This window comes from Mchenga conophoros, linkage group LG19, assembly GCF_057382185.1.
Source record: "Mchenga conophoros isolate Kocher_MC1m ecotype Shallow Benthic linkage group LG19, M_conophoros_male_GT1.1, whole genome shotgun sequence".
Lineage (NCBI taxonomy): Eukaryota > Metazoa > Chordata > Actinopteri > Cichliformes > Cichlidae > Mchenga > Mchenga conophoros.
Genome location: NC_140544.1, coordinates 18,139,553 through 18,158,588, shown reverse-complemented (window position 1 = coordinate 18,158,588; position 19,036 = coordinate 18,139,553). Strand labels below are relative to the sequence as shown.

At 39.5% G+C, this 19,036-nt stretch overlaps 1 protein-coding gene across 3 annotated transcripts in view; it reads right to left on the bottom strand.

Moving 5' to 3' along the window:
• Positions 1 to 19,036, bottom strand: part of slc8a3 (solute carrier family 8 member 3) — a 130,542-nt gene that overhangs the window by 109,969 nt on the left and 1,537 nt on the right. For all 3 annotated transcript variants that reach the window (XM_085257699.1, XM_085257700.1, XM_085257701.1), the window contains exon 2: positions 9,916 to 11,783. In XM_085257699.1, the coding sequence (XP_085113825.1) occupies positions 9,916 to 11,696 (1,781 nt within the window). In that variant the 5' untranslated portion in view covers positions 11,697 to 11,783. The remainder of the gene's footprint in view (positions 1 to 9,915; positions 11,784 to 19,036) is intronic.

Sequence of the window (19,036 nt, the reverse complement as noted above, 5' to 3'; positions counted from 1 at the left end):
GGACTCTAAGAATCGAGAGACACAGAGGGGAACTCAAACATGCAGACACAGACTACACAGAACAGAGGGGACACAGAGAAACATGAAGGGCAAGGGATCGAAACTAGAAACCATAAAATAACTCACACAAGTACAATATTACAAACATCACAAGGAACTAAAAACGCTGGGTCAGGGGACCCAGGACCATGACAGATACTGCACTCCACAGCAGCCATTTTCAGTCCTATAATTCTCAGAAATTAACCCTTTTTTAATGAGCATTTTACTGTAGTATGCATAATAGAAAATGTTCACATGGCTACACAACAATAGCGTTTATCTTTTTTTTTCTTTTTTTTTTTTTAACTGCTCGCTTATTAGTGCAATCTGTTAATTTTAGCCTCTAACATTAGCTGATGAGAGTCATTTTCAAGTGTGTGACACCTTAGAGTAAACACATTCTTGGGGTTAATTAAAGGAGGCATTTTTCTGAATTATTTAAATTTTATTATTGCTTTGAATACCTGCAGATTTAAGGTGAAATAGCCCTACAATGCATTGCTGATTCTGGTCTCTGAAAGAATTACTGTTCTGTTGAATGAGCACTTAAAATTACAACGTTGCACTATTAAATCACCACGTATGAATAGATCTCTATAGCTATGAATAGTCATCTGTTATAGAATGAAAGCAAATTGTAAATTAGTGCAGGGTGCCTTTGTTAAAACATCTGCAGCTCTGACAGTCAAATGGGTCAAACTGATGCACTTACTTCCATCCTAACTCCATTAGGCTGGAGAAGCTGTCAAAAGTTTGGGGAGCCTGAATATACAATCCCAGTCAGATTTACACACTCTGGGGGTGGAGGATGGTTGGGGGGGGGCTCAGAGCTGGTGACACGCCCTGCACTGAACTGTGTTATAAATAAGCTTTAACTTAATTGCATTTCCCCAACTGAGAGAAACAAACGCACAGGCAGCATATTTATTACCACTAAACCTGTACGTGATTAAATGTGTTGGTGTGTGTTTGTATGTGCGTGTTCCTCTACGGTATTTGTAAGTAAGACCAAAGTGCAAAAGGTACACTAAGTTGGCAGAGGAAATGTTTTCATGAATCTTTTGCTACTGTACGTCTGCGGTTGTGGTTAGAGCCTGTGTGAAACATTTGTTTGGCCTTCGTTTCACTATTTTATACTTTTTTGTAATGTTATCCAATCGTTCTGATTATTTTTTCTTTAATAATAATAATAATTATTATTTTTTTTTTTTTCTTTACAGCTCAGACTCTCATCTGTCCTCCAGTAGGCTGTTTCCAGAAACTATTTATATCATATTTTTATTATTTATGACCTTTCATGACTGTGACTGGATGGAGGTGTAGCCCTGTATTTACCTCCAGCCAACTGGAATACACCTTAATGAATAATGCAAAACCTATGTAAAGAGCGCTCCTTTCAACTTAAGCTAATACAGCTTCTATGAAGCAAAGACTGACCCTTGATGGTAAAAGGAAACATCTAACTGCACCAATTACCACTCAAAAAGACAAATTTTCTGCATTGCAGCCACAGGTAGGTTAGCTTTAGCATAAGTTTTGCTGCGCAACACAACCACTTGGAAGGAACTGAAGGAAAAACTGCCTCCAAAAATTAATTTCAGCCATTCCAGATGTAATTTTTCATCCTCATGAAAGCTCTTTACAGACTATTTAGCTGCTGACAAACAGGCAGAAATACCCTTCAATGCATCACTTGTCATCTTAGCACACTGCAAAGCAAACTCTAGCTATAGAAGTTATGTGCATACTCACTGTGGCACTGGTCACAACAGACCACTTCAAAATTGCTTCATCTTTCTAGGAAGATGGATGTTTAACAATTTGTCATCATAATCTAACCCAAAGCGTCTTGCTCTTCTACAAAGAACTGCTACAAGCACTGGGGGCTGAAGCACAGCAATTCGTGTCGTGTTGTGTGATTCCCAGATTATTTCCCTAGTGTCACAATTAGGTAAAAAATCTTTGTCTCCTGCAGAAGTTTCTTGGCTGGATTGGCATGAAACTTACAACAAACACTTGTGATTTGCAGAGGACGCTTCACTGACTTAATTCTTCAGGTGAATATTCATTTAATGAGAGAAATATTTCTTTATCTGCAAAAAAAAGAAAAAAAAGAAAACATGGAATGGAAACACCCATCGTCCCCAAGAGGATGAACTCTAATAGTATTGGTGACCTGTGACCTTTTCAAAGGCCCGCCCATAACTACTGATTTATTGGTGACATGCAGGTCAAGACTTAGATACACAGGCTAAAATTGGACTCAATTCGGGAGCAAAGATGGCTGATGTAAGCGCCTTGAGGCGACTTTTGTTGTGATTTGGTGCTATATAAATAAAATTGAATTGAATTGATGTATTATCAACATTGAAATTTCTATATTTAGAGCAGGGGTCCCCAATCCCAGTCCACGAGGACCGGTGTCCCGGCAGGTTTTAGATGTGTCCTTGATCCATCACAGCTGATTTAAATGGATAAAATACCTTCTCAACATGTCTTGAAGCTCTTCAGAGGCCTGGTAATGAACTAATCATGTGATTCAGGTGTGTTGACCCAGGGTGAGATCTAAAACCTGATTTAGAGCAAGCTTCACTATGAAATACAGCTATAATATAAATACCTTTTAAAAAATATCACCTTTCGAACCAAAAACGGACTGATGTTAACCTACACGTGAGGAGAATTTTTCCCCCAAGGAGGAGGTAAAGCTGAGTGGTCAGCAGGATGAGGATCAGTGTGGACATGTGTTCTGTCAGTCATGGCACCCAGAGGGGGTTACAGCTACACAGTCCTTAGATATTAAGGAAAAATGTTGCATGAGGGGATTTAGGGGAGGTGGGCATTCATCTCCTTATGAGCACAATGCAACCCCCAATGCAATGTTTTTCATACAAAAATATAAGGCGAGTTTACAAGCACAGAGGCGTGCTCACAGAGGCGTAACTACAGTGGCAATTACTGTAGGTGATTCAGGTCTGTCTGCTGCACACCACTCATTTGTTTATTAATCTTTCAGTGCCTGGTTAAACAGCCGTCTCTCCGGGGGATGGAGCATCTCCACTTCACAGCTGTGTTATCTTTAATGGGTCAAAGGAAACAGAGGCCTACATTTATTATTCTCAGCAGCTTAATACCAATGGCTCCTGAGCTAAAGATAAGAACAGCCACCCCTCAAAGACACAAATGAGGGGTCACAAAGGTTTACTACCAATTAATATTTCAGTAATTTTCTTGATTATTCATTTGTCAAAACAAAAATTCAGTCGAAGACTGAGAAGTCTGAGGTGTCTTCTTCAACACACATGGATATTCAGGTCAGGGAAGCAGCCAATAGTCATTTTTCTTTAGTAATTATTCAAACTCAAGGACTTGCTTTGAGGATAGCTGCTGAATCAGGAGATGATCAACCAATGTGAGGTTTTGCAAATACGTGAGCATAAGATAGTAACTTGTCCATCGTTTTGGACTGTGACAGTTACGCTGACAGTCTAGGATCAAGTCCATAAGGTCTCATGTATATAGGACTAGAGACTGGACTGTGACCATCAGTATTCCCCAACCGATTGTGAGTGATTGGTGGAGGTTGGTGACTGCTGAATGGTAGCGATTGCTGGAACCACAGTAATGCAGGTTTACAGACTGATCAGAGAACCATCTGTCGCTAAAGTAAATTTTTTATTTTCCAACGAGTTGCCAAAAAACTCCTTTTGATTGCTTGGTTTGCTTGCATATGGCTGCAGTCATAGTTTGAATTGAAGTGACTTATTTCTCTCCAAACATTGCCCAGCTGCTCTCTGAGCTGTGGTGAGACTGTGTGACATAAATTGGAAATGGAAACCATGTGCCTTAAAAGCAAAAGTTGTGACTTTTGAAACATGTTAGCTGCACCTCTGAGGCATAACTTTTACTTTAACAAGGAACTTTCTTTATTTCTGGTTATATTGCACTTTTTCAAGTTTTACTATAAATGCCGGCAATCACTGGTTTTGTGCCACATTAGGGCTCCCAAATTTCTTATTATGTTCATCCTAATCAATTTATTAATGAATACAACTGCAGCATTCACTGATCATTGCTTAATAATTATTGATAAATAATCATATTTCTAACATATATAATTAAACTTAATATAATCAAATAATATAATTGATTAAATTAAATAATTATTAATTTAAATGAAATTAATAATTTAATAAATAAATTGTTGTAACATTGTAAATCAAATACATTTGGATTGTATTTGGGGTCTGAGTGTTGATTAGGAAAGATTCTTGACTGTTTTTATTGGAATTTTTTAATCAATTAATTCATTAGGAAAAAAACTAAAAGTGATACAAATCAATTTATGGTAATGGTTAGCTGCAATTATAAATGAGAGATGTAGCTACCCACTGGTCTGTGAATTCCTTTTATGAATTTCTGAAATGTGCACCAGTTAAATTAGCCAAAATTAATAATTTATTAGGAAGCAATCTTGGAGTCAGAAGTTACTGAGCAGTTTTGACCACCAATTTAAGAGGTATAATATAAGACGCTTATGTTATCTTCATGAGATTCATACCAGTTGGCTTGGCCCATAATTACTGGCACCAATAACTGAACTATGACAGCTATTGTCCAGCTAAGAAGTGAAGTGATGTATTCCAGAGTTCCAGATTAGGACTCTAATACATTTCCAGTCTGGTTGTTAACAATGGGACCAAAGTATGTCAAAAGAAATTGAAAGTCAATGCCTCATAAAACATGAGGAGAACAAAAGGAAGAGTGAAAGAGTGGAAGCACTATGTGGTCTCATTGCCCTATAGGGCATCAAAAGTGCCCTGCTCTTTAGACTCTGCCCTCACTCGGCTCGGCTGCCACAGTTACCAATGAATTAGCGTCAGGAGCGTTTTTATATGCATGCCAAACAGGGAATCCTCCTGCAAAATGGAAATAAACAGAAGATTCCCATTTTTAAATATAAATGTGAACGCAAAGGAGGGAAATAAATTCAGTATTTTTTCATGTAAAGAGCATGAAAATGACCCTGGGGAGAGCTTTCAAGGCAGTAGAAGAAACATTGTTGTAATTATGCCTTTAGTGAATATTCTACACATTCATCCCTTTTGTTTTGTACATGGAAATGTTCTCATGAATCTTCTGGTATGCTTCTGGATGAAGCTGTCACTTCCACTGTCTTTTTCTGTCTCTCTGTCTTTTTTATGGATACACACCGAATCTAATTCATCACTACCCAAGTGTAATTATGGAAATTTCTGGAGATTTGTTGGAAGTTCTGAAACAGCAGTCTGCCATTCTACAAAAGATCTAATAGTCTCTGCAGAGAGGAGCAAAAATTTTCATATTTGTTGATGCTTTTGACAATTTTCAATATTTTAACTGCTTAACTGAAAATTCATTCAACATCTGTCATTACTGCATACAAGTACATTCATCAACACTGACAGTGTTCAATACCTACGATGTTTCAGGATGTGCTTTCGCAACAAAAGTCTTATTTTGTAGCCTTCACTTCTGTACAGACTGACACACGTTATGTCTATATAACTGCAGGAAAACTGACTTTTTATTTGCGTACCATATAATTCCTTCCTTAAAGTGCACAGCCTCTTCTTTCCACTGCCAGTGAAAACCTCAGAGTTGATATTTATCACTGATTTAAAAGCCAGACTATGATTTTAGAGCTCGCTAAAAGAATCAAGGGTTGACTTTTTTCACTGTCCTTAACCTTTGCCTCATAATTCATTGCAAAATGTTGACACAAATTTTCACATCCTGGGTGCATGTATAATAGAGTAAGGCTATGTTTCAGAAGGTGTTTTGGTAATTTATTTAGCTCTTTCTTAGTTTAAAATTAGTTTGAAAGAGAGGGTGCCAAACATAAGGCCCATGGGCCAAACGCAGCATGCCAAAAAGGTCCTGTTCTGTCAAACTGAGGGGCTTTGCAAAGTAAAAGAAATAAAAAAGAAAATGTACTGAGATTTCTGATGTGGTAACAATAAAGCACAGGAATGGAAATGCATGGACAGGCGGACGCGTTTCTAGATCACAACAAGTTGCTTGAATCATAGAGACGTAAAGTACAAGTGCTGATGAGTAACAAAGTGCTGATCTGATATCTGGATCAGATATCGGACCGATACTGACCCAAAAAGCTGGATTGGCTATCGGTGACAATGAGCCGATCTATTCAGTTCAGTTTTATGCTGTTCCGAGTTTACTTCATCACTGGACGGCGGGAGCTATCGGCACAGTTAATGTAGCATGGAGGAAGCTAACAGCAGAGGGACAGCAGTTTGGAGGTATTTCACGCTGCTACACCAACAGCTTCTATCTGTATGTTTGCAAAGATTTTTCACTTCACTGCAAACTGTGGTCAAAGTGAGCTGACAAGAATGAAAAGCTCCAACAACGGGATGCTGTCTCTCTCTCTCTCTCTCTCTCTCTGTCTCTCGTCAGTCTCTCCCTCGCTTGTTTATTTTACTACTTACATTCAGTCAGAGAAGAGAGTTGGGTGAGTGCAATACTTGTTGTTGAGCTATTTATGGTGTTGTCAACAGTATTAAATATTATTTCACTTCAGTTGTCTCCTGAGGAGAACGTGCACTGGTGTCACTTCAAATGACAGCAGTTTGAAATGACACCAGTGCACAATAATGCAAATAAATTACTGTATTTATCCTGGGCCTGTTTTCATTTATTATTTCATCAATAAATACAAAAGAAAAAAGCTCTAAATTTATATTCTTGGATATATTTATATTTGTGACTTCCAAGCTGTTTAAGAATCGTTCCTAATCTCTTCCTGACAGCCAGATTATTAATATGATATAATAATTAATACTGACACTCGGTAGACAGTATTGGTATCAGATCAGATACCAATTTTAGAGTGAGAGTGTTCTGTGAACTGCATTGCAGATATAATACCAGGAGAGTAATAATTAAGTGACATAATAAGACCTAATGGTTAATTATTGATAAATGATTTTTTAAAGGCCATTTTTTGTTAAATATACAAGTTATTACATATTGGTTTTAACTGCCAAGCCAACTTGACCTTAAATTGGTCTGCATGTGACATAAGAACTAAAATTACTTTAAGTTAACAAAGCGTTAAAAGTGTTTCCATTTTGCAAATAAAGCCTTTCATTCTGTTACACGGGACTTTTAAAACTGATAATTTATAATTTAGCTACAACTAAAACACAAAGAAAGAAACAGTTAAAAATCCACCATCATGTAAACCCAGATTGTTCACCCCATGCGAAGACAGATGCTATAAAGAGTATTAGTGAGCTTTACAAATGCTTGTTAGGAGGATTTAGTTAACATTATCCGGTTGTTCAGTCTGACGTCACTAGCCGTGTCTGGGTCTAAACTCCGCTGCAGGTCCATATATCAAACGATCACTATGGCATTACTGAGAGTTGAAAAACTGTCTAAAGTCTTTCATCTTTAATAAAATGATCAGCGTTCTGCTCTACCAGGTGTAAAAATTGAGTTTAACATCCAGGCATCCATGAAAATGGAATTTATGACATTTAACGGAGTTAGAAGTTAGCAGGAAGTTAGCTCGCTAGCTTCTATCTAAATACAATATAGCATGTCCTGACTGCGGGGTTTTGGAAACAAATTAAAACGTACAGCTCTGTTATCACTTCCAAGACAGAAAACTAAACAGCAGTGACGTTTGCAGGGTTACTGAAGTTTGGCTAGCTGGTATATAATGATGTGCTACGTGACCGCTAGCGACACAGCTATGTTAGCATAATATAAACAAGCTAACTTTTTTCCACTCGATAAAAGTTACCGTGAGTGTTGTCGGTGGTCAGGAACAAATGTAATCGCATGGCAGGATGCTGTAAAAGGACCAAACTTCAGCCAGGAGAACAACTGAGATAATCCATCCACAATACGAGGTTAGTCATTCATATACTGCTGCATGGGCTGGGCTGTAGTTACATCCTAAGGTTTTAAAAACTGAGCTTAAATAAATGATTAGTGGTAATAAAAGCCGAGGGAGGTCAACAGGGATCACTGACTGTTTTAGGAGCTTTTTGAGAAGAAAATACATAACATTAAACATGTTAACAGCACAAAAGCCATATTAAACGCAGACTACTTTAGACCCGGAAGTAGGATTCGTCGCGTCATCACTGAACAACCGGATAGAGAGCCTGGCTCGCTTATCAGCCCCTTTTCCAGTGTTTATGCAAAGCTAGGCTTGCAGGCTGTGGCTTTAAGCTACATGTTTCGATTAAGGGTAAACATTAAAAAGTATAAAAAGCATTCGTTTAATTATTTCAACATGGATTCTCATTTTTATACCTGGCTTGTTTATATTGTGAGATTGAACGCATCCAATATACAATAACGAAAATAGTTTGGACCATTTTAAAGAAACGTTTGCTAATTCTGCTTCTAACACATGACTGGTCTTTATCAATGTACAGTGTTGTGCACTCATACTGAAGCTGTGCCGCACTGTAAGAAGCTCGCAGCATGATGCTCAACACAATGAGCAGATCGATACGCTAACATTCCCTCACAATGCCGACAGCATCACAGCAGTCTCTCTCCGCATTTCTCCCTTCTAACTCCCTCAGCAGCCCAGCTCCAAAAAAGCATCTCTCACATAAATCAAGCAAAAGCCTGAGAGCTCAACGGGCCCCGAGAGCATGGTGATCACCCCGACACCCCTCCCCCCGGTCCCCTGGGCTGCCTCAGCCCTCAGGAACCCACAGCCTGGAGCACAGTCCCTGCCAGTCCGCCACGGCACACTGAGTGGGTCCTGATTGGTGGCGGAAGGGAATGTCACAGATGCATGTCACTTTGATTCAGTGCCTGCAGACCAATATGTGAGAGGCAAACGGATGCAAGCTGTGAAATAAGCAAATCAATATTTTTTAAGAGCCACTGTTTTGTGTACAATCCAGTATCCTAGAGAAGTGCTTTGTATACATCTTTTTTTTTTTTTTTATGCAGCAGTGTCATACAATATATGGCCCTGATAGAATTTCTGCTACAGTATGGTATGTTGGTGTTATTGCAAAAACCGCCAAAAATGCCCACTCATTTGTAAGGCTATGTGTTTTTGGGGTTTTTTCCGTTGTTGTTGTTTTTGGGCAATATTGTACACAGATGGTACAGCTGACAAGGCTACACAACACACACAATTTACGTAATTGTACTATCTAAAATTAATTCAGGGTTTTTTTGTTTTGTTTTTTTAAATCGGGGCTGCCTCATGGAGGAATCACACCTACATGTCTCATCAAATCCCAGAGTTTGACAAAACAAAAACAGCAAGGATTAGAGACGAATTCGTGTGACGAATCCAAAAGTTGAATCCCTTTTGCATGCGACACACACGCAGGATTGCTACCAAAGCACTGTGATGACAGCAAAATCTCCTGACGGGAAAACAAGGGGATATAGAGTGCACGCTCAGATGAGAGGATACATCACCCAACCATGTAAAGAAAAAAAGGCATTTAAAGGTCACAGCTTGATGAGTGCAAGCTACACATGAACAGGTTATCAAAGTATGCTCCAAACTAAATGATGTCAACAGGCAAAGAAGACAATATCTCTTTTCAAAGCAAATGCGACGAGCTTCTCACAGCCTTCTCGCAGACTGCTGAATATCTTTGAAGCTATCAAATAGTATATTATTTCTAGAAAGGTACACTGGCATCAAACTGAATTTCAAAAGCAAAACATAAATCAGTGAGTTTAAACTAACCCAAAATTATCAATGACTCCTGGGTGCATTTCATTTTGAATAAGCTTGCTAACTAAAAATACTAAAAACACAATAAGAAAAAGCAACTCCTCTCCAACCACACAAAGAAAATGTTGGTGCCTTACCAGGTTTCATCATTTTTGAACTCAAGCTCCCCGTACGTATCTTCAAAGTCCTCTCCTCCTCCTTTAGCAAGTCCCTCCACAGTGCGATAAGGCACGATGACCGTCCCCCTTGCCCCAGAAGTCCTCAACACTTTGACTTCCATGATACCGATGCTCTCACTGACATGGGCTGAGTTACTCTCAAAGGTGAAGATGCCTGAATGATCATCGTCCAGAATGGTCACAGTAGCCACAGTGGGGAACCCCAACACCGCCTTTGGATATGGGAGACTGTTGGCAGACAACACCTCATCCTCAGTTTCCAAGACGCGCAGATTACTGAGACGTACAAAGAAGTGCTCGTCCTCTTCGAAGATGTCATCATCTATGATGCCAATGCTTATTTCCTTGATCATCTCTCCGGGTTTGAATACTACCATACCCTCTGTGAACTCATAGTCTGCCCCGGCATTAGCTGAGCCATCCTCCGTCTTATAATCCACGTAGATAGTCTTATTGATGTCGCCTCCTTTTCTGGTGATGGTCAGAATAACGGCCCCGCAGTTCTCGAGGCACTGGTAAACAGCAGGCTCAAAAGCGATCCGGGAAACATACTCTTCTGGTTCCTCCACGTGCACCTCCTGCACGCTGGCGCTCTTTTTCGCCTGTTCTGCTACGTGTTTTTTCAGGATATTTCCAGCTCCGGTCATCATGCGCGTAGCTTGAATGCGGTAAAAGGCACGGCTCTTTTGCTGGTGCGAGAGAGCGTAATAGTTGGCCATCTCAACAAGCTGATCCAACTCTTTCTCCGGGTGCTTCTGCTTCAGGTCTTTCAAGATGCGAATCATATCGCGTCGGGACTCATCTACCTCTTTGCTCTCAATCAGACCAATCAGATTGCTGGTTGCACCTCCATCCATGAAGTGAGAGTTAACCATCTTGCCGTCCATTTCAATCCCCTTGGAGCGTTCGGTCTCGGTCTCAATGATGACACCCCTATGTTTTTCAGTGCGGTACTTCTTGTGCATGAACTTATAGAAGAGCAGTCGTCTGTCTGCCACCCATGCGAGGAGTACACATATGGGGAAGAAGGCCAGCGTGACTAGACCCTCCCAGACTTGGACTTCATTGGGAGAAAAAACAGCCAGGATCATGTAGAGCCAGATGTAGGCAAAGATACTCCAGCCTGCAGTGACAAAGAACACTCTGAGGTGCTTGACCTTTCGTACCTCGCCTTGGGGGATGACAGACACGCAGAGGCCAATGATGACAAACATATTGAAAGCTGCACTGCCAACGATTGTGGAGGGCCCAAGCTCACCAGATTTGAATTCATGTCCACAAACTTCGATTACAGAAAGCATGACCTCAGGAGCCGACGAGCCCAAGGCCATGAGGGTAAGGTTGGAGACCGTTTCATTCCACACACGGATCGTGGTGGTGGTTGTTTCCCCATTGGGCCTTTTGATAACAATTTCTCTCTCTTGGGAGGTGATGACCTCAATGGCGGCCATAAAACGGTCAGCAATGATGGATACTCCGAGGAACATGTAGATCAGTGCCACGAAATAGACAATGACCCGTGCAATCTTGTCTCCCATGGAAGGATCCTCGGGATACCAGATGGGCAGGATAATCCCTGTATGACACTTTGTGTTCCCTTTGCAGGTGCCATTGCTGGGGCTGAGCAGAGGGCTCGGAGTGGTCCGGGCCTCTGTACAAAGGAAGGCTACAGCCACAGAGACCAGCCCCAACCAGAGGCAGGCTGAAGACCCTGGTTTTACAGGCTTTGAGCTCTCCATGCACCCTCCTTCGTCTCAAGGGTCCTTACCACACTGAGAGTCGCTCTGGGATCCAGCACTGGGCTGTGTCTTTCCTCCGCCCACCACCTAAACACACCAGACAGAAACAACAGATATTATACAGTTTATTACAAGAATGAAAGACTTTATTTTCAGCCTTACAAAGCAACTGTCTCACATTGCTTTTATAAGCTTTTTTTTTTTTTGCCTTGAATATTTTTAGTACCAAATAAATATTATTGTACTAGAGTACAGTGCATTCTCAATAGTTGCGTAATAATTTAATATTTAATGTAATGACATAATGGAAGGAGTATCCAACCTCAGGGTATTTTCACATCGTTTTAAACTTCAAGTGGTACAAGTCTGCAAGACTGTGTTTGCATTTCACAGGGAGAAACAAACACGAACTGAAGCAAGAAAAGAATTTCTTAATTTTAAATGAGCGCAAGAATTCAAATTATCCAACCATCCTTCTGTGCGGCTTAATTGGGTTTCTCCTTTCTACTTCAAACACCATTTTCATGAGATCTTTATGTTATCTCCGAAAATGCTCAGCGATTCAGGTCGGTAAATGAATATGTGAGCAATGCAGACAACATTCGTTTAATAAAATTACAGCCTGCGGGCTCATTTCCAATCATAAACTTTATTTTGATTTGAGATGTGGATACATGCAACAAATAATGTGGATTTGAGCATGATTGTCTGAAATCTCTCGGGTAATACACAGCTCTGAACCGAACAGCTCGCTCAGCAGGCATGCAATGTTGCCAAACTAAGCACTGTCCAAAATGTCGCATTGGCAAAAAAAACAGCAGCAGGGAGGCAGGAGATTGTCAAGAGGCAAAGTGAAACAAAGGCTACAGATGTCCCATCCAAATTCATTATACACTGAGCCCTAAACACGCACTTACCACTTCTGCAAGAGAGAGCAGCATTACAATAGCAATGCAGACACTGTCCAAATTCATAAAAGCCCTAGCTAAGCATTTTACGCACCTCTTCAGCTCTTATGAGATACAACTCGACCATCCTTCTGATGCCAACAGCTGGGGCCTAAGGCAGCAGGAGCATAATGAACAGTTGACCACCCCAAAACTTAGATGATATAACACAGGGGGGAATTATTATAAAGGCTCTCCCCTTGGTGTTACCCGATTGTTTAACAGTTCAGTGAGTTGGATGGGACCCTCTATGCAGCCTCCACAACACCTCCGGACCTCCTGAGGCTCACAGGCAGTTTAGTCTGAATTAAAATGATCTCTTAAGAGAGATACATGCAGGGTAAGTTAATAACGCTACCCAAAATTCACCAGAGGATTACATTTTTGTATTACTGTCACACTTCCCTTTGCTTTTTTCGAACTAAATCTAGTTCAAGTCATTTTTCAATTTGTACACAAAAAAGTGCATTCTTAGGTTCTGATTCCTGCTTAAAGGGTTGATTACCTCTGGGGCCACCCTGCACTAAAAGGTGTACAATACAAACCCATGGCACTTTAAAGCACTCTCGGGAAAAAAAAAAGAGATCCATTAAAGGACATATTTTATGCAATGTAATGCACCTTTCTTATTTGATTTAGCTCATTCAATCTGAAAGGCTCTTACAATAACACCAACTACTTGAACTCCCAGGTGATGTTTTTGGATATGATATCATCCGGGTGGACCGCTGGCTAATTTGGAAAGCTGAAAAAACTTTTATTGGAGGTGTGCATAGCAAACAGTTGGTGGCATATTTTAAAAAGTACACCAATTCAAAAGCCAAATATTGGATAGGACAATGATAACCCACACCTTCTGTGAAATCTGCAAGAAACCGGGAAAATCTCTGTCAAGGTCTTGTGTGCAAGCGTTGATAAGATCAATTCATCTATTCTGGAATAAATTATCCTTAATATCTCTAATTTAATGGTTCACAGGCATAAATAATTGCATCACTTGCAAGACTATAATGTCTTTTTGAGAGATCATAACCTCAATAACATCCACAGAGATGAGTCTTTTTAGAGGTGATACAGAGGCGATCTCAGCTCGATATAACAATCCTCTGATGTTAATGTTAAAAAAAAAAGACGTTGATTGCAGCACAGCACACTGATCTGGAGGACAGAAAATGGGATGACAGCAAACGGCAGCAGAAGCTGGAGACAAGGAACTTAAATTTAACTGAATCAGCAGCGCCATTTATATGGATTGGAGCCAGCTATGCAATCCCTGTGAGAACCAACAGCGCCGAGCACAAACAAAATCAACAGGAGAATAATTGAGTGACAAAGTTATAACTTAGCGAGAGAAAATTTGAATTTAAAAACTCAGGTTTTTGCCTTTGTTTGGACCTGGACACTGATGAGAGTAAACTTGGGGGGCAATTAAATAAAATATGTGTGCATTCCCCTTGTTAGTGCTATAAATCTCTAATAACACGTACTAACCATTTAATTTAAAAATGTGAAAATGGTCAAACTGACAAGCAGGTATTAAAGAGCTGCTGAAGCCACTGAGAAAGGCTTAAGGAGATGCTTCTTCCTGTTTTAAAATCAAGAGCAGTACTGCTGAGCTGCTAGCTTCTCCTTGTCTTTTTATTGCATGGTGACAAGCTGAGGTGGAGGGGTAAAAACTGCAATGAAGCACACAGGATTTAAGATTGCAGGGTCAGCCTCTCTGCATGATACATGTTGGGAATGGCAATAATTAATTCACACTGCTGTTTCCATAAAGAAATAAAAGCTGATTTGAATGAACAGTTATACCAAAAAAAATGTAAAAGTTTTAAGTTTTATTCATTATGTCGCATTACCTCTACTTTTAATAACACTGTGCATGCTTTAGGAACAGGCACAGACAGGCCAGGTGAGTTTCACACCTGGCCTCTTGCAGTGGGGCCATGCTGTTGTAATGCATGCACGGTGTGCTTTTGCGCTGCTAAAGTAGTCAAAGCTTCCCCTGATAAAGATGTCAAATTCAAAATCTCTCTGATCAGACCATATTTAACCTTTTATTTAACCTGCCACCATAAATGAGACACAGCGGAAGCATTTTTGGAAAATGTTTATGCATGTTTTTCTCTTTCAGTGAAAGAGTTTTAACTTGTATTTGTGATGCAGTGATGAACTGTGTTCATTGGCGCTGCTTTTTGGTGATTTCCACAACAGAACGTTGGCTGTTTTTAAAGACGCGCCATCTGAAATCCCAAAAATCAAGTCCACTTTGTTTTGCAATAGAAATTTTTAAGGATTCTGTGAGTTTTGTTAAATTAAATGATTCTGTACTTGTTAAACTGTCATTCTTTGTCAAATACCACACAGCCTGGCTGCTGCTATACCCTGCCCTGCTATTAGACCCCTTTGCAAATGTAAATTCAAACCTTACAAAGACAACTTGTTTCAGATTCCCAAAACAGTTTTTAGCCTTTTAGATGTCACCAGATTTCCTGTTTTATTTTAATGATTTTATATACTTTAACCCTTTAAGACCTACCATAGAACCAAGTCCGCCAGAGCTTATATTATATTTTTACATGTTGTGGAGCCATTTTTGGGAGCATTTCAAGTTGCTATACATCAATACAACCATTACAGCCTAAATTTTAATAATATGCATGCATTAAGTGCATAGTAATTACATAAATTGCAAAAAAGTGCAATAAACTATAAAAAAATTTAAAATCGTTTTTGTTTTTTTAACATATATTTCTAGTTAGAGAAATTTAAGAGGCTTATCCCTCAAAACTGTAAATACAAAAAAGTTGCACAAACTAGTTTCCCACCACAGGAAATTTATTTTGAGTGTCTTTATAGTTTTATTTTTGAAATACACCAATTTCTATACACTGCAGGAAAAACGAAAATAAATATTATACTGCAAATTTGCAAAAAAGCAGCATATGCATCAAAATAAACTATTTCCAGCAGTGCAATATGAGTCCTAAGCATCCCAGAAACGACACAGAAAGTCATAAAGTCAAACATAACTTTTAAAAACACCAGGCCTTGATGGCCTTGATGGGAAAAAACTACATTTCCACGAAAATGACATCACTTCCGGTTTCGGGCAGGTCATGGCGGACATGCGATAGTTCGTGCTGATGGACGTAGGAAGTGTTATGAACAGCTGATCGGATCGGCAAAGCCTGTTTCTGGAATATTATGTTTTTGTTGCTGCAAGTGCTTTTTATGCAGTTTTTGCAAAACTATATGTGGAAGGAAACTGTGACCTAGGACAAGCTGATGGCATAAGATGTAAGTACAACTCCTCCGGTTTCATATGCAAAAAAAATTATTGCGCTAGCTCATGTGGTTGCAGTGCTACCAGGATTTAAAAATAGTTACGCAAAACGGAGCATGTCCGCTCTGGCCGGTTTTAAAGGGTTAATTAAATCCCCGAAAACTCCTTTCCATTTGGCTATGCAGTCTTTCACAGAGAGATGAAGCCCACTCATCTTTACCTCTTAAACGCTCAGGCTCTCTGGGATGATTTTTATACCTTGTCTTGTTACCTATTAACCTGCTTTGTTGTGAAATGTTCCACCAGGTCTGACAGTCTTTTGTTGCACTTCTGCAATCTATTTTTTTAAAATGTGCTGCTTGCTCAAATTTGCCCTAAGCACATATTTTTTTTAAAAGAAATAACGATAGAGTTTCAGCATTTGATACTCCGTCTTTGTGTTATTTTCAGTTAACAGACTTTAAATAATTTGAAATCCGCACACTGTTTTTGCTGTGTATCATCTTCTATTGTGTCAACTCAAAACAGGTCATGAATTTAAAAAGTACATTGCCTGTCCAACTTATTACTATAATAACTCCTGTGGGAAATATATTATCTGCTAAATGCTGCATTATATATCATCGCTGTTTATCTCCAGTGTTGTGCTGAACAGGTAGAGCGCAGCTGGTTCTCTGAGCTTTTTCACTCAAATCAGCTGAAAATTACACTGCAAGAGCTGTGCAGATTACACCGCTCTTATGGGGTAATTTTCAACACTTTCAAAATGATAAAACCAGATCACGACCAACAAAAAAGGGGTAAAACGCTGGTGTGATGATTAGCACTGTCGCCTCACAGCAAGAAGGTCCTTGCCTTTCTGTGTGGAGTTTGAATGTTCTGGCCAGGCCTGTCTGGGTTCTCACTGGGTACTCTGGCTTCTTTGCAAGGCCAGAGGTTAACTGGTGATTCTAAATTGGCCGTGGTTATGAGTGTGAATGGTTGTTGGCCCCACGACAAATTGGCGACCTGTCCAGGGTGTACCCGACCTCTCAGCTTGTGACAGCTGGTGTGAGTCTCCAGCCCCACTATGACCTTGAATTGGAAAAGCAGAAGAAGACAGATGGATGGACCAAAGCAAGAACAGACGGGCCCTGCAGAGTTAACTGATAATTTGCTGTTGATTTATTGCTACAAATGACGCCTTTCATTCATTGCAGTTAATATAAAATTATTGATTCTAGCTGCTTCCAATGAGCTGTGATCCCCTATGATTTTAACACTTTGCTGTCATTTCCTGCAGCTTTAATTGAGGCAGCGGCACTCTTGTGCCTCCAAGTGTAATGTGTGTGGAAGGGGAGTGATGAAAAACACTCAAATGTGTTCAGTCACTCTGCCTTGGATAAACAGAGGTAAAACAAAATGGCAAACAAGCCAAATACCCACGAATCCAAGAGCAAACTACCAGGCTGACAGAGAGGGTTTAAAGATATAATGCCATACAGTGACACTGGACACAGAGAGTCAATTGCTTGGTAACTGCCTCCTGTCTTATCCCATTAGACTTATAAATTTCACAAGCTGAATAAAATCATGCTCGGAAGAAATACTTCAGCTGTAAACCATAGTCGTGCTCATTTTCATGCCTCCCAAAAGACAAATAATAAACACTTGTACTTTTCTAAGCTGTAGATTTTGCCGTTTTAAGGGCACAGTCATTCCTTATGCATGTAAAAATTCCTTCCTCGCATTTGCAGCCCTAAAAGCGAGGAGCTGATTGATTGACTCACTGACTGACTAACCGAAGACACAAAAGTACATAATCTTAAGGAATAAAGTAAAGTTCATTACAGTAATTACATTAAGCACTCAGAGAGACTGTTCAGGTGTATGACCCCGCGAGGATTTTGTTTTTGAAATATTGATTTTCTATCTTCACACAAATTGCATTCGGGGGCTGTTAAGCAGTGGAGATTTAACCATCCCATTACTCTACGTGCATCACCATTAGAACCGTGACCCCTAAATTAGGAGCTACACAGAACAATTTGCATACTAATTACTGTTTTAAGGATTGTATTTTGCATTGTGAATGCAGGGGCATTTAATCGAGGCCGTTCAGCAACTCCCGGAAATGTGCTAAAAATGAACAGATAAGACCAAGTTATTAACATATGCTGGACATTAGCATAGGAACCACATCACAAGTGACATTTCTAAATTAAGGCTAAAGATCAGATTTGACGTTTTCCAATTAAATCCAACAGTGAACTCTTCAACCACAAACAGTTAAGAGTGAAAACATTTCAACTCCATTCACACAACTTTGAAACACTTTTTACTTCAAGAAAATGAAGTTCAAGTGATATTCTGAATATGCAGAGTTCTTTGTGTATGTATATAATTGAACTTGATGGTGAAAAATCCAAACGTCTGATCTACATATGCCAAACACATTTAATAGACGAGGCACTAATCTAGATAATTAACAACAAATATTGAGTCATACTATGGTTGCTACTGCAGATTAAATGCAAACAGATTGTTGGCTTCATTTTGAGGAGATTTTAAGCTGAAACCTACAGGCCTGAAAACCAAACAGAGACTACTATCAAAGGACAACAACAGCATAGCATAAAATTGATTTCATTTTGCCAAGATTAGGCAGTCCTGTCAACTTTTAGCAACAACCTTTAGCAAAAGTTGTCTAAAACATGAACTGAAAGTGTTACAGATATTTATTATCAATGGGGAGCCTCCAGTTAATCAGCACACAGGCCAGTGTTGCACAAAATCATCATTTCAGTGTTTTTTGTTCTTCTTGTTAAAGCTTCTAAAAATGTCAATTTGTTGCTTTCCTTAAATTGAACAGAATATATTTGTTAGTTTTATTTTGAGCTTTTTCTTAGATGTCAAATCCGTTTTTTAGTAAACAATTTGTGGATTATAAAACAGTTTTTAAAAAGTATCCAAGTATACCATGCGGGGTTTAACAGAGAAATGCACATTTTCTTATCATGTGCATCATATAGTAATCACTGTGCACCCCCTTCTATATGTCCTGACAGATGCAGATAGCATTATGGACGAGACAGTTGCTCTTTCTCTATTTTGGGAAGAGGGGTCTTGTT